The sequence below is a fragment of the Epinephelus fuscoguttatus genome, linkage group LG7 (genome assembly GCF_011397635.1).
Source record: "Epinephelus fuscoguttatus linkage group LG7, E.fuscoguttatus.final_Chr_v1".
In the NCBI taxonomy this organism is placed as follows: Eukaryota; Metazoa; Chordata; class Actinopteri; order Perciformes; family Serranidae; genus Epinephelus; species Epinephelus fuscoguttatus.
Genome location: NC_064758.1, coordinates 11,354,296 through 11,370,763, shown reverse-complemented (window position 1 = coordinate 11,370,763; position 16,468 = coordinate 11,354,296). Strand labels below are relative to the sequence as shown.

At 41.2% G+C, this 16,468-nt stretch overlaps 2 protein-coding genes across 3 annotated transcripts in view; both read right to left on the bottom strand.

Moving 5' to 3' along the window:
* The window catches only part of chchd6a (coiled-coil-helix-coiled-coil-helix domain containing 6a), a 108,456-nt gene extending 100,924 nt beyond the window's left edge, over positions 1-7,532 (bottom strand). For both annotated transcript variants that reach the window (XM_049580769.1, XM_049580770.1), the window contains exons 1-4: positions 7,334-7,532; positions 5,109-5,202; positions 3,652-3,772; positions 1,311-1,443 (exon numbers count right to left, since the gene is read on the bottom strand). In XM_049580769.1, coding sequence (XP_049436726.1) covers positions 1,311-1,443; positions 3,652-3,772; positions 5,109-5,202; positions 7,334-7,417 — 432 coding nt within the window. In that variant the 5' untranslated portion in view covers positions 7,418-7,532. The remainder of the gene's footprint in view (positions 1-1,310; positions 1,444-3,651; positions 3,773-5,108; positions 5,203-7,333) is intronic.
* A 264-nt stretch (positions 7,533-7,796) lies between these two features.
* LOC125891454 (E3 ubiquitin/ISG15 ligase TRIM25-like) lies at positions 7,797-16,041 on the bottom strand. The gene is made up of 4 exons (XM_049580761.1): positions 15,272-16,041; positions 13,251-13,390; positions 11,458-11,625; positions 7,797-10,414 (listed from the first exon to the last, which is right to left on the bottom strand). The coding sequence occupies exons 1-4, from the start codon at positions 15,881-15,883 to the stop codon at positions 9,709-9,711; spliced, it is 1,626 nt and encodes a 541-aa protein (XP_049436718.1). The 5' UTR covers positions 15,884-16,041; the 3' UTR covers positions 7,797-9,708.
* Between the last annotated feature and the right edge of the window lie 427 nt (positions 16,042-16,468).

The following is a 16,468-nucleotide window of genomic DNA, read 5'->3' as shown; positions in this document are numbered from 1 at the left end:
GATTAATACGTCTTCCCTTTGTATTGTAGTTTATGTTTACCTGTCAGGGGTCTATTAATTAGACACACATAAGTTGCACACACACTATTGTAACAGCAGATCCTGGCAGAAGCTGTGCAGCACTTGTGCTGATGTGTTTTGATGCTCTCTGTCCTCATTTAACCTGGCAAGTGTAAAAATCATATATTTCAATTTGAATCTCCATGGACTGCAAAAAAGGGCTGTTATTAATAATTAATTGGACAGAGATTTTACCTCATTAGCATATCCTCTGACCTTTTGTAGAAGACTAGGAGAGAGCCTGTCACTGTGTGCATGTAGTGACTGTGCCTCATGCTACTGTGTTACAGGTGCGGTATTGTGTTACACACCATACACACACACTTTTTCATTCTTCTTGCATGATATTAATGTTTATGGATGTCTATGTTAGAGCTAAATCAAATAATTCAAATTAGTGGCATTTTAGATTTCCACTGATTTATAGATAGGAGAGTATGTTGTCAGCATGCTTTAGACCCAGTGTTCCCAACCTAGGGGTCACAAGGTAACGAAAATAGAACAGCAAATAGAAAATAGAAAATAGAAAACTGGATGGACCTACAACCACGTCCCATATTAGATAAACTGTTTTGATGGGCTCATCCCAGGCCAGGCCAGCTGAAAATCTGTTTGAACAGGAGGGGGACCAGCAGCATCTGCCATCTGCCAAACATAAACTCGCAGATTCATCTAATTCCCATGCAGGCTATAACCAATGCCAAACATGTCCAGGACATCTTTCTTTGTGTAGAGCGAATGGTTAGTGTTTTCATGTTGAATATTATAACAATTACTCGAATGACTTGTCCCTTAAAAATAACCATCAAGAAGTTGCATGCACGCTGCATATGAATGTCACTGTGTTAATGTAATGCTTGAACAGACAACAGTTACTTTGTTGTTTATCCTTCGAAAGCTTTGCCATCTTCGCTTCCTTCATTGCGGCTGTGCAACTGTTTGTGATTTTATCATCTCCCAAGTGCAACTGTTCACCAAAACCATGCCCTAGTTATTCATCAGTTTCATATCATATAAACATGGCAGAAAAGAAAAGCAGTCAAGGGTTAAAAGCTCAACAATAATACCAGGCAGAGCCGAGTGTGACCTGATACAACCCTGACTGTGACCTCAGGCAATTTTGTTTGGTTTACCAACAAAGGTGTCCTTTAAAGTGATGGGCTATCCTCCAGATATCTGAAGTCACAAGGTCAGTGTTAAAGGGGCACGAGACTGTGTGTGTGTGTGTGTGTGTGTGTGTGTGTGTGTACCATTTTTTTGGTGTTCTGGGCTTCCTGCCGCAAGTGCTGTCTTTCCCGGACCTTGGCTTTAGTCATCTCCTCCTTCTCCCTTTGTGCCACCTTGGCCAGTTCCTCCTTCAGTATTGTCTGCTGCCGTTCAAACCTGAAACACATACACCGTAGATACACACGCAAATAAACACACACATAATCATGGCTCCACCTGTTGCATACTACATCACTGTCTGCTTTCCAAAGCCTTTGATTACAGCCAAACTTACTTTAAACAAATATTACCACAAGGGGGCAGCATATATCAAATTTGACCAGGTCAGTCAACTACATGGAGTATTAAAGCTGCGCTATCAAAAGCCAATATATCTATTCTCCTGTGATGAAAGGAATGCTGGGAGTGAGTGAGAAGAAGGCTTGCATCTGTTAGCATTCAGTTTGATCTTCAGCAATGATACACAGGTTATCAAGATAACTACAAGTTTCAAATTTATCATTTTATTGTTGCATTATCCACCAGATTTTCAATTCAAGGACTTTTTTTGTCGAGGGCTTCAATGAAACATTGTTGAATCTATACACAGTCTGATCATGACCTTACTGAAAGGAAGGATGTCTGATTGAAGATCCTTTCGTCAGCACATGGTGCTGGTAAACTGCTTTAGACTCTGTGTATGCATGCCTGCATTCATATTGCACTGAGACCCACAGTGCCACAAAAAGGAAAAATGGCATGCATTCGTATGGAATAAGCAGCTTGATGGTATACTGACTGTCAGCGGCAATGTACAAACTGAAATCCTTTAGCTCAACATTTTTCTAAGTAGTTTCACTCAGTGCCATTATGCATGATACCCCAGCTTCAAAAGTTCTGACATACGCTCTGCCCATTGAATTTCAGAGGAAGATCCACAATGTCTGTATACAGAGATTTGTTAGAAAAGTATGAGCCATTTTTTCTGGGTGCCAGCGTGTTTATTCAATTGTTCCCAATGAGAAGAGAGCGTATGGTGCCGCATGCAGCCGCCAAAAGTGCTCTGGCCTGATTGTGCGGATTCTCCAAGCACTTCTAGTTGAAATCTCTCTCACTGCTGCTTCTTTAGCTAGAATACTGTCAGTTGTCACAACAAAGGCAGGAAAGCCCATTTGTGGGAGCAGATCAGCTGCACACTGACTAGGGGGTGCTGTGCTTTTATCACCGAATGCTTTGTAAGCTTATTGTTTACGGTGTAGTCAACCCTCTGTTAATGTACAGTAGCATTACGTTAGCTACCTAGTTAATGTTAGTGTCAAAATACTGTTGCCACAGAAACCAAACCCACGCACATCATGTCATTTAAAAAAGTGCTTTGAGCGCTTTTTATGAAGTGTTTGGGTAAAGTGCTCCCCAGCGCCCTGCAACAGCTTTTCTGCTGAAGAAAAATACTATGTGGACACAGCCCTCATACTGTATCACTGAAATGGTCACAGTGTTGCACAGGGGTATCTTACCCTGCTGCAATCTATTTTCTTGACTGAGCCTTTAAAAATGTGCAGCATAGTTGTAACACCAGTGTTTTTGAGCAAGGTTAACAAAACCAAGATAGAGCATATATTGATGATTTTAGAGCAGAAGAGGCACTGTTAGTCGCTATAAATAAAATAAATTCTGAGCAACACATGCGGCATGATGCCTCTGTTTTTGTACATCAAGATTTAAAGTCATTTTTATCTACCCAGGAAATCTAGCGTTCTCGCAAGAGCACAATTTGAATTTGCTCAGCGAGTCACTCTGGCAATCAGTAATGATGCTCATTACCTATGCCCATGAAACCGAGCTGCACCAATCACATCGGTGTATCTGATATAGGCGAGCTAAACAGATGATGACAGCGCTGCGATGACGAAGTCCCGAATCAGTCAGTAAACATTGCAAGATGGCTACGGATGAACACCAGTTGTTTGAAACAGCTTTGGCCACTACAATGAACGAGTTAGACTTGGCTTTTTCTTTAAAAGAGGAACAGAAGATGGCGCTCGAATCTTTCCTTTGCAAGAAGGACGTTTTTGCTGTTTTGCCGACCGGATACGGCAAGAGTCTAATCTACCAGTTAGCTCCGCTGGTAGCTAAGCGTATACGTCACCCCGTGTATTGTTCTGATTGGTTGTAGTGTTATCCAATTGCGTGCAGTGATATTTACAAATGCATGCTTGGTGCCGCCCCTTGAGTTGGGCCATTTTCATTACTCATGGCCAGATCCTAAATCTTTCTAGATTTGGGTCTGGATTTCCAGGCTTTTATCATCCCCTGGCATAAATCAGCTTGAATGTTTGTCCACCACTAAATGTCTATTACAAACCCACATTTTGTTTAACCCACCTTCTCTGTTCTTCCTTAGCGTAGGAGGCTGGTTTGCTACTGCTGGACTGGTTACTTGGCTGGGCCCGGGACTGTGGGCTCTGCTGGGGTCGAGGGCTTGAGTTGCTGCTGTGAGAAGCACCTGGACAAAGACAGAGTGGATGTTTAAGGGAAAAATTCTTACAGAAGGCAAACTACTACGAACTGTGGCAGCTTGGAGGCCTATCGTGCAGTGTTACTGTTAAAACAAGTAATACTTAATACAGATATAATCATTACACTGTGTATATAAAGGTGGAGTCTGCAATTCTGGAGAAAGATTGTTGATATTTGAACTCAACGTCCCAACAAATACACCCCTCCTGTCAGTGCTTTCCCCGATCCCGTACATTAGAACAATATTAACAATATCAGATACTCTTTTGAATGAAGAGTATCTGATGCTATGTATGCTGCCAGTAACCAGGTGTCAATCTGAAAGATGTAAAAACTATAAGAGAAAATGATCCTGACTGTTTCAGGAGCCTGACAGGAGAGTGTGAGAGTGTGACTGAGATTTACATTTTGCTTTAATGAACGTATAAGAAAGAAGGCTTCAGGCTTCCCAAAACAGGTGTTGGAAAGCAGGGGGGGGCTTAAATCAGGGTCATCTTATAGTCAAGCCAATAAAAAAATGTATGCATTAAATACAAATGTGGTTAGAGGGAGCCGGTCATCTATGATTTTCATGCCAAGGACTGCTTCTCTGTTATTGCTATGCATATGGCAATAAATAACTTGAAATGCAAAAATAATACATTTTATTAAGTTAACCATTTTACATCTACTGATTATAACCATTACCAGCTGCAACACTGCAACAATGGCTGGTAATGTTTTCACCTTGTGAGTCTCTCTGTGTGTGTCATCATATAAACTTGTGGTCCTAGTGACACATAATGTAGCAGGAACTACCACAGAAGCTGTTTTGAGTATTTTGCCAGGGGTTGGAAGTAGGGGGGTAGAAAGACACCTTATGCCCCTGGCCCGTGTTCATTTAAAGTCACTCATCACTGTATCGCAGTTGGAGTGATCCATCGCGAAATGGTCTCTAGTTATTGATTACTTCTGGCACTGATTAGGATTTGCGGATCCTCCAGTAATTTAGGTTTGCACTTCTATACAAGTGAGAGATTAAAAATGGTCGGTCAGTGAATTCCCCGACATGAATCAAGCTCCAAAACGATGGATTCTACTCTTCCAATAAAGCAACTTGTGTTGTGATGTTTGAGACGCAGGTTTCTGTTACACATCTGTAATCTCCAAACTAAGAGATCCATACGTTTTCGTAACCGCTTACTGTGCTGTGCACACATACAGTACCTGTTTGCTCTGCACAACATGTAAACAGCACATTAACAGGGTCAGCCAGCAACTTTTGGTTTTTAAGTTTTCTCAGACAAAAAACTTGTGTGAAAACTCTGTGAGGTGCGTGATACCTGTGTCTTTCTGAGGGCTTGAGGTAGATGAAGGTGTGCGTTCTGGAGCAATGTTGGCAACTCCTCTCATCCTCTGGAGAACGTCTTCTGACAGCTGGGGAGGGATGAATAGCAAAATTTAAAAAAGGGAAAGACTGGCAGGCTGGAGACACAGAAACAACACAGAACTGAGAACCCGAGGATCCCCCCCAAAAGTTTTTTTTTCTGCTCTTAACTTTATTTTCTTTTAAACAATCAGAAGCCTTTCTGCAACTTTCCACAAACTTAATAATGATTTAACAGAGCATAAAGCTATCATGCACATTGATTCAAATGTAATGAAAATCAGTCTTTTTTATCTTTTTTAAAGTTTTGGGAAGGACAGGGGAATTTTGGCCAAATGTAAAACATATAAAGCTGCAAAATGTGCCAGAAAACAGTGGGTCACTGTAGCACAACTTTCTGTGTGTGTGTCCAGGGAAATGGTTAAACAAAGTTACATCAAAAACCGCGGCAGGCAGCAGCCACTGACTCACTGTTTCTATGACTCACAAGATTTGAATTTGCAGGCAGGGCTGGTAAATAAATAAATCTGTAAGCTTTGTCGTTTTCATGTTTTATAGACAATTTTACAAACTTTTCACAATCATTATGATGTATGGAGGTACCGCAACTATAAACTCTAGACTTGTTTAAATTACATAGGTTTATTTTATTTTTTTTTTTTAACTTGACTAGCCTGCATTAAAGTCTAGCTGGGGTTGATGGTGCCTTCATACTTATGGGAAATTTGAATATCACATCCATCAGTTCCCCATATATCCCGGTACTCAGTACAAACATTCAAACTTTTGTTGTGCTTGTGCTCGAGTGCTTTAATCTTTAACTTTGAAAGCATGCCCCTAATATGTGTTAGCAAAAAAAAAAGGAAAAAAAGTATGTAACATTTTTTGCTGAGGTAAAGTTGCGCTTCATCAGTTAAACAAACCTCCTTCATGGGTTTTTTTGGCTACAAAGACATACTAATATTAAACAGTAAATCTTGACAGTCTGTCAGGAAAATCCCTGGAATTGCATCCCTTTATTTTATGAATGGCATTGGAAGTGATGGTGGTGAGGATGTAAGGGTGAACAAGGATCAAAGGCTGGGCTCATACATTCTGCAAAAGGTAGCCATTTTCATACACCGTTCAAAAGGTTTCATATTTGTCGCAACTGTAAATACTACACACATTTTGTTTCTACTTCTGTCATCATGAGGTGACATGACATCTTGTCTTTTGTCAATATAAATTATGATTAGGTCACTTGCTTTTGAGGAACATAGCCTACCTCTCTGCTTATGCAAATGCAGCAGAATCACTATGTTATCACATGAAAATATAATATGTTTAATGGTATCAATCAAAGTCTCCCTTGACACAATTTATTGTGCAGCCCACATCACTAGTGACTTACAATTACATTTAAAACATTTAAACACAGAATAGTTTAATATTTTATGCTACAAGTACAGCTGTGTTGCATTTTCACTGGTTCATGAGGTGCGCTTCGAAATTTCCGACATTTACAATAGCACTGGAAGGCAGCAGTGTCAAAAGGCAGAGAGCACCCTGCCAAACTTCACTCGGAATTTGTCAATTTAAAGCCACCATCTTTATAACCAAAATTATCATAGCAATAGAAACATTTGAATCTGTCTTTGACTTGGTCATGCATCCACCCTGCAGCTGAAATGTTCCCACTGAACACTTGCGATTTGTTTGCCTCTTATCTGCGAGCTGAACGCGTTGTGTTAATCCATGTAGCAAACGCTAGACAGCTAGCGAACAGTGAAAAATGTGGGATTTCTGATTAATTTCGGAGCACTGGGTGGATAACATATATGCCGAATTGACTAGAATACCACGAACGTTTCTAAATGATGTTGGTCATCCGCCAGCTATGTTCTTCAACCGATAAACAAGGCAAACTTTTATCTGCGGCTTTTTGCGACTGAAGTTTGGCATACAGAAAGAGTCATGTTTCAGGGCATGTATGAGCCCACCCCAGCCCCTGCATCCCTGTACATCCTCCTCACCCCTGCAGTCGCTTGACAGGTTGTGGACTCAACGTTGGTTCACCTCAGAAAACAAACCGCTAGCTGCATTTGCTCTGCTTCACCATGCTAACAGCTAGTTAGCGCTGGGCGTAACAATAAAGTAACGTTAGCATGGCTTATCAAACGCTAGCTAAAATAGCATTACCTTCACCCCACGGAGAATCCTGACTCTGTCCTCATCATCCACACCGAAGGACACTTTTCTGGTTGTACTCTCTCCCGAGCCCATGCCTTCTGCTTTTAAGTGACAGCTTTGCTTGTGACCTTGCGTAGATTAAGTTAATGTTATTATCATGAATTGATGTCAGTGTCCTGCCCAATGACAGAGTGTGTGACAGATGGAATCTGGGTTGCCAGCTTCGAGTTATCGGTCCCCCTGTCACAGCTGTGTGTAAAACCCGGAGCATGGTTTACTATAAATATAAGTTAACTAAAGTCTATTTATGTTGCGCTTTTCACAAACATAGGCCACAGGTGCTTTACATGGGCAATATACAATATGCAAGAAAGAAAATATAGAAAATAAAGTGACCACCGAGTCATGTAGTGAAGGTGCAAAACTTTGCTAAATACGTAATGAAAAACTACACAAAATATAAAGAAGCGTATTATTAACATGGAGCGAGTTACTTTAATTTTTCACAATCAAATTTATCTTCTTGCTAGGGCATTTAGGTATGGCATAAACGACTGAATCACTGTTAGTTACCTATTTACAGCTGAACCTGGCAACCCCACTGTCATGCACTAAAGCCGCTTTGAATGAATGAACTGTCAAGAGCCAATCACATACCACATATTCAATACAAACTGTCAATACCTAGACATGAATACATACATTATCATCAGTTTATTCGTAGCATAAACACAAGCAAGTCTCAAATGTGCATCAGTGTTCACACATTAATGTTTACTGTGGCTATATAAAGAAAACAAAAGTAAAACACAACATTGAAGACGTTTCGTTCACTTTTGATAAACAGATAAATGGAAATATGATAAATGTTAGCATTTAGACAAATTACCAAAAAAAAAAAAAAAATCCCACAAAGCTAATTCATTTTGACTTTGGAACACCTATAATTGATATTTATACTCCACAAAATCAACCTAATCATAAAGAATACGTCATAAAATATTTGTAAACAATTTATCTCATGATTAAAATGCTCCACATCCATAATACAGTCATAGTTATGTATGATAAAAACACTGTTTCCCAGTGGCGGAGAACTTACTTGTAGTAGTCAAAGCCTTGAATTGAGTGATTTGATAGATACAGAACAACAGTCAAACAGTAGGGGGAATTGCCCCATTACACAATTGCTGCCCCTCCCCCAAGTGAAAATAACTGGAGGCATATATTACTATTTTAAGATTTTTAAGCTAGAGTGAAGGCATCAACATAAAGCATCCATTGGTACCTACCAAACAGCAACCTCAGAGACCTAATAAAAATTAAGCCAATGCGAAAGTGCCTAAACTGCAGTTCATCAAATGGCCACTTGAGGCTGGCTCCAAAACAGAGTATATCCCCATAGACCCCCATGTTAAAGTGTCCAACTTTACAGCAGACATGAACATGTTTACAGCCTGGTACAAACTTTTTTTGTTCTCCATGGCTGATATGAACATTCATGACAACTGTACAAGGGGTGATTTTTTTTTTTTTTTATAACTCACCTTTTCACATTTTATTAAGGCCCAAAGCTACGCATATTAAAGGGCAGGGCCACCTAAGTGCCAGGCTCTCTGTTAGGCGTTGCTATAGTCTGAGAGTCAGTTCCACCCCTCACTTCTCAACAGCTCCACCCTCTTGTCCAAAAATGGTCCAAAAACATCTGTTCTGTGCTTCAAGTAACCCAAGATGGCAACATCTGAAATGCCGAACTTAAGGCTTTAAAAATGGCAGTCCACAGACCAATAGGTGATGTCATGGTAGCTACGTCCGTTATTACATACAGTGTCTTTTGACAACAATGTCAGCATAGTTTGTAGGGAAGGGGGCTAAACAACACTCCCAAATTAGGCAACATTTTGGCGAGGGAACAACTGGCATGGCCATTTTCAAAGGGTCCCAAACTCTCACCTCAAAATACTTTAAATTAGGACTGTTGTGGAACTCAAAATATTATCTTTACCAGTATTAGTCTATGTACATCAGATCATTAGTAATATTAACTGTAAAATAAGAAAACAAAGTATATCGATATGCAACTACTTAAATCTCCATATTGACACAGTTTTCATCAAGCCTATATACTAGCAACAGAATAAGTGAGTTCCTGAAATTCAGTTATGGCTTTTGGTTTTAGTGTGCATCCCAAGATTTCCAGTGGCCCCATCTGGCCAACCCTATGGAAAATGTCTGGGGATGACGCCGCACTTAAATGCACCATTTTGGTAGAATACACACATTTAAAAAAGAGCAGTAAATACAATTACAAAGAAAAAATCTCAGTGAGAGGCAAATTTACACCCAAATGAATTCTATGCATGGAAAATATTAAACAATAGTGTTTACATCCCCCTGTGCAGTGTGATCCAGGACTCTGGTGTGGTTGAATGTATAGTGAACACTGGGTAAACCGGCTCCCTAAACACTACCCTGAAGGTGTAGAGGTGCTCCCTGCGTCCTCTGACGTTGTGGAACACTAGCGTCCCTGCATCACAGTCCAGCGCTATCTCAATCTTCAGCGGAGGAGTGGTGGTTTCCCCCAGAGCCACGTTGCAGGAGGACTGGCACACTGTCAGCTTGCCGTTTTTCCATTGCAGCCGCCAGGAAACAGAATTGTGACCTAAACGACTATGGTCACCACGGCGAGGGATGGTCTTGTAACACACACCCACCGACCACATGCAGTTGGCCCCCATCTCTACAACCCATATGTGCTCCCCACTGGAGAACCCTTGGCTGCAAAGAATCTGGGGCGCGCTTGAAAAACGCTCTGGGTGCTCTGCATATGGCTGCTTGGTGGGGCTGTACTTGACCGTGCGCAGGTCATTGGACACTATCAGGCTGGGGTGAGCAGTGCAGGGGTTGAAGCTGAGCTCAAGGGGGTTCAGGAGGACGTGGAGGCAATCCAGGAGGCGGGTCATTTCTGAGCAGAAGTCTTTGGTTTTGAGGCTTGCGTGGAGACGCTTGGTGTTGAGCGGAGCATTTGAGGGGATGGTGGGAATTTTGCATGTGACAGCTTCTCTCAGCTTATGGTCAATCAGCATGAACCTGGCGAGCAGAAGAATGTCATCAGTTGAGGACTGTTACCATGTTACCATGTGATCTGCTTTGTTTCTTGGCCTCACATATCTTTACTTATGTAGGCTGCATGGAGGCACACACATAGAAATGTGTGTAGACTGTTCATCCTATATGTCATAAGTGCTAATAGCCAGAGGTGGGACCAAGTCATTGTTTAGCAAGTCACAAGTAAGTCTGAAGTCTTTGCACTCAAGTCCAAATTGACGACTGACAAGTCCCAAGTTAAGTCTCAAGTCAAGACTGCTATGCACCAAGTCCTCAACATTAAGTTTCGAGTCCCAAATAAGTCATAATGTGCTCTTCACCAAATGTAATGCCATGTGGAGTAGTGACACTGGCTTAGCATTAGCTTGCTAACTATGCTAATATTAGCCTCGACTTTACCATTTTTGACTGGATGTTGTCAGACTGGTTCAAAGAAAGTGAATCTAGGGAATTAGGCTGTTGACTTGCTGGGAGTAAATAGTGTTAATGTTACTTGATTCAGGAAATTAAGGGAAATGAATTGAATCATGGTGCACTTTTTATATACCAAATGTTCTTATCTGTGGGCCGGGGAGGGGGTATCAAATATTTCCAGTCAAAAGTCAAAAGGCTCATGTCCAAGTGAAGTCATAAGTCATTGATGTCCATGTTGGATTGCAAGTCTTTTTTTTTTTTTTTTTGATTTTGTCAAATCGAGTCTTAAGTCATCAATTTTATGACTCGAGTCCACACCTCTGCTAATAGCTAATAGTGCACATGTTCATTAAGCACATTTTTATATATTACATTATATTACCTCAGTTTGTAAAGCTGGTACTATAAATGAAAGCAACTTTTATGGGGCATTCGCTGACTAATCTCTTTATTTTTGGTCTCATCTATCCATTATGGGACAACATAAACTGAAAATTACACATTCTGTCAGTTTATCAGTGAAAATACTTTTTGCAGTATGTTGAGGTGTTGAGGTTATTTTTTGTATCTATTCATTTTAGTTGTAAAAGCAGTATAGATTATTGCCGTACCTGTGTATGAAGATGCATGGGTCTGTCTCATTTAGGGCCTGTGCGGCAATTTGCTGGGCCTCCGCTAACTGCTGCTGTTGCTCTTCGAGTGCACCCAGTCCAAACTGCCAGCTTTTTCTGCGCTGGCCTCTCTCCTCCTCCAACAGCACATGCAGTCGCTCCCTGTAGCTGAACACAACACCACAAAGGTACATCAGAATTAGGGTAAACTTGGAGTGCCAGTGAGCACAATGATTTTCCACCTAGAAATCATATTTACACCCACTATCATTACAAGCATTGCTTGAACATTAATCTAGTGTTTCGAAAGCCTTTCGCAATAGTGTGTCGTGTGGCTTGCTTCATTTGTTTTGATGAGGCAGGCAGGTTTTTTTTGTTTGTTTGGGTTTTTTTTCTATTATATTCACTAGATATGAGCCTGGGGGGAAAATGTGTTAGGTCACTATAATCTCAAAAATTACTGGACCAATCAGCCTAATATTTTGTGTGCACACTTATGAGTGTATGCTCAAGGACCTCTCGTGGTTTCAGCGATTCACAGCTGTTAAATAACCTGTTTTATTGACTATTTTTTACCATCACTGGCTGCTGACTCCTTACTTTTCTAGACCAAGTTTTCCTGAAACTGCCTCAGCTAAAACAACAAGCCTTACAGTCCATTGTAGGCCACATTTTGGTCTTTGCTGTGGCTACTGACATCCAAAGAAAAATTTGGTCTAATTTTTAACCGGAGCATCTGCAGATTAATTTCATACCAGAAATGTTAAGGTGAGGACACACCAAACCGACATCAAAGAACTAGCGGCAACGAAAGCCAACTGTAACAGGCAGAACTTGACACGGTGTCCCAGAATGTCAACACCAAACACACCCAGGGTACCTTGCACATTGTATGTGGACATGGAAAGGCATTTCAGAAGCGGAGCATTTTGTTAATTTGTTTATTTTTCATTGATATTTGTGTTTGTGTCCTATCTAAGTACCCTATGTAGTTGAATGCTTTCTCTTTCTTTCTTTCTTTCTTTCTTTTTGTCTTTTTTAGTTGTATTTATTGTGATTATTTTCTTCTCCATTGTGCAATATAGCCTACTACAGACAGTTAATATCTTTCAGAGTCCAGTAATGGCATAGATCACAGGTTTGTGGCTGTTACAGTTTTCTTGGATGCCTCTGATACATGCTTCAGCGCATCTGCCTGAATTGTCATCTAATCTATTTTTTAAACTGCTGTTGAACAGTCCATGACATTCGAACAGTATTAGAGGACTTTAGTCTTCTGGCAGTCCAACAATGCCGATAAACTGGATTTATCACATGGAATGATTGGAACACTGAGTTCTAGCATGCATTTTATCTTCAAACGTCAATGCCTGATCCTGCACGTAAGCCCTGAAAGAGGAACTGCTTCTGGTAATCTGACGCACACAGGCCTATTATAAATCATGCTGTGACTGACTGAACACAAAACCTGTGATTTACAGCACAGGAAAAAGAACACTTCAACCACTATTTACTGCCAATGTAAACAAGAGTTTAGCCCTTTTAAAGTTTCATATGTGGTATATCATCTTATTCATTTAAAAACAACATTTACAACCCCACAGCAGTCATCAGATTCTGATTGAAATGTTGCTAAATCCTAATTGGTGCATGAAGGTATGTGACATTGTCTTTGTCCAACTAAGTTGTAACTGTGTTTTATGACTGACATTGCACATAATAAAACACCTTTAAAGACAACACACATTGCTGTTGAAGGCAATGTCAATACCAGCACATGTGCAGTAAGTTACCTGTCCACTAGGGCAGCCACACTGTCCATGACAGTGATAGCCTTGATGACCAGTTTGTCCCCTACAGCTTCAGAGGCTCCTCGCTCCTCTGCTTGCTTCTGTAGGAGACTCTCTGTCATCTGCAGTCTGCTAGCAACCACCTGCAAACACAGTTTAAATGCATTACAGATGTGTGTGTTTAACACTTGTACTTTTCTTTCAACAGGTTGTTACCAAGACAGGGACAAGACTTTCATTTCATTTCCATATTGCAAATGAAAGGAGATGAGGAGGCCTACAGTGAAGTCATTTTCGTGAAGTCCATATGATTTTTTGATATGATGACTTTGCACTTCTGCTCAGCATAGATGTAATTGAAGTTTCGGAATCAATCAGCTGGAACTGGGAACTCCCTTTTATCCTGTCAGAAGTCATTACACTGCTCTCATCAGCCAGACAACTTTTTGCATTCTTATCATTCACCAGTTCCAAACACAATGGTGGTGTCCCAGATAGCTGCCAGCCACTTTATTCAAACCTCCAATGTCATATTTCTATTGTTGTTTAGCAAGTAAAGCCTCATTGCTCAACAATGTGCACTCCCTGAAGAGCTGTTTAGTAATTATTTTACAGGTTTGTAATGTCTGAATGCATTGCCCAGAAGGAACAACATAATTCAGTGCCAAATTACAGTAAACATTCTTATATTATTCATTAATTATTGGAAGCGTTATTTGCCATCTATGATAAACTGTGTGCTAACCTTGCAGCCTGCTCCCTTTCCAAAATTGTCAGAAACTGATGCTTTGCCATGTCACTCGCCGTGTGATACTGAGGGACATCTCTGTGAGATGCACCAGGCTTTCAACCAATTCCAACATCCACGGCAATATTTGATGCTTAGAGCAAGTGACACAATATTAAGAGCGACTAAGTCCATCAGGGTTGGTAACTTTTTGTCAACCTGCCATAGTGGCTGATGGATCCCAAAATCTACCTGCCACTCAATAGATTACCATTGTGTTTTGGCTGGGAAGTGAAGCAAATCTAGCAGCCACTTGCATATTTTACCAGCATATGGCTGGTGGCTGATGCTAATTTCAAACCCTGATGTCTGTCTAAGCCAAGCAGAAGGGGTGGTGGATGGGTCAGGCAAACACAGACTCTCATCCAGGAGAACACCGTTTGTGTCCTGGTTGAAACCAAAAATCCATAACGTTCCTTGACTCACATCCATCTGTAACATACTTGTGTGTATATTTACAAAATGTTACATACGTATTTAAACCCAAAACATGAGTTTTTTTCTAAACTTGTGATAACAATCTGAGCTTATATGGCAATAAAAACCTTTTAATCGACATATAGTCACAGTGCACAATTGCCCCATCTGATTACAATGCAGGCATTGCATGGCTACTGGATACAGTCCCTTTTCTCTCAATACTGGACCAATTTCAAAAACTGTTGTTAACATCAATTAGACACAGAAGTATGGTAAAATGAGGCCAGGTTGAAAAATGCCAAGTTGCCCTTTAATGCCTATCAAACATCCACTGAAGTCCCTGGTTTCTCAACAGGCAGGACACCAACAAACAAAAAACTAACCATAACCAGTAGTTGTTGGCTCAACCTAACTGCAACAGTTTGACCACTTGAACCGCATCGTACGAGTTTCACCTCGGAGACCGTTGTCACAGACATTAAAGGATGCTTCTCATACAGACACAAATGGTTGACTTTGGTGTTGGTATCACACAGGAGGGGTGTGAGAAAGTGTTGGTATTTGACGTTGCAGCAAAATTTCACATGTACATGTTTGGCTTACCTGCTCTCCACTGACTAGGTCGTCTTTCATATCCCTGTGATAGGTTTTTTCCTGGAAATTCTTAAGAAATTTGACCATAAAATAAACATTTCCCTTGTTTTTATTTCATCGCCTATTCCGAATATTACAGATGTATGCAAAACTGGTGCTTCAATATCACCATAGGAAAAATTTCTGTAGATTAAAAGTCCGGGAAATGAAACAACAGAAATACCTTGCTGCGGCCCTCCAACGCTCGCCTCATCTCCTCTTCGGCTACGCTGAAGGTGAGAACGTCGTGGTTCTGATGAAAGCCCTCTACGACACACATGCTGCACATTAGGGTCATGTCGCTGGAACAAAAATACTCGAGGGGACACCGGTGGATGGAGCAGCCCTTCATCCCATGCTCATTCGTGGGCTCCACCACAGTGTGCGTCTTGAACGACTCCTTCTCGTGATGTCTCTGGAGGTGCCTGGAACACAGTGACACCTCACACTTCAGGCAAGACTTCACAGCTGGTACCCGCTCATCTATACAGTGGTCGCAGAAAACCTCCATCTCCCCAGGCTCAGTGTCCTGCCGACAGTCAAAAAGCGGCGCAGTGGCAAGGTAACCCTCAATGATGCTGCAGAGTTTGAAGTTTTTCTGCAGGGAATTTAAACCGTGAAACTCCTCACGGCACTCTGGGCAACGTGATATGTCCCCCTTGTCAACTGACTTCCAGATACAGGCTCGGCAGTAGTTGTGTCCACAGGGGAGAACCATCGGATCAGAGAAGAGCTGAAGGCAGATGGGACAGCTCAGCTCGTGGGCTAGCTGCCCCTCTGGCTTAGACAAAGACATGATAGGTGGAGATGAGGTTGGTTGCCTATATTCTTCCTTGTCTGTTGATTCTCTCGTCTTGTTACTCTTCTTGTCAAAAATTCCAAAGTGTCTTAGCTCACCTTCACCTCTGAAAACTCTCTTTCGTTTTTGCCTCACTCTGTCTCTTCCTCCTACTTGGCAAGGTTTCAGGTGAGTCTACAAGAGAACAGGTGATACAGGCAGTATACAAAGCAAACAAGGAAGTCAGCAGCCCTTAACAATTTCACAGAATAGCAGGAGGCGTAACCATAAATGTGTGCAGGACAGCATTCCTTTTGATAAGGCCCTGTCAGCTGTGTTAGCAGAAATTTCACACCGCCATAGGGGTTGCTGTTGATGGTAAAAATATGCTACCTGTGACAGTAATCATGTGCCCTCAGAAAGTGTTAGGACCAATTTTTACTGGAAACCAGAGCACAATTCTAACCCAAGGCAAAAAGGAGTTTCACACCTTATTCTACTTTTGGTAATTTTCTTGTTTTAGTTCTAGTTTCCTTTATAGACTTGGAAATTCCACAACCCAGCCCATACCTAGCAGTATAAACGTATAACACTTTTTGTGGA

What these genes read in the sequence shown, in the direction of transcription:
- LOC125891454 (XM_049580761.1), bottom strand. Translation starts at nt 15,883, where the DNA reads ATGTCTTTGTCTAAGCCAGAGGGGCAGCTAGCCCACGAGCTGAGCTGT. An exon ending in CGTTGGAGGGCCGCAGCAAG is followed by an intron (nt 13,391 to 15,271) that starts GTATTTCTGTTG and finishes CTGTGTTTGCAG; the next exon opens with GTGGTTGCTAGCAGACTGCA. An exon ending in GTGGCTGCCCTAGTGGACAG is followed by an intron (nt 11,626 to 13,250) that starts GTAACTTACTGC and finishes TGTTGTGTTCAG; the next exon opens with CTACAGGGAGCGACTGCATG.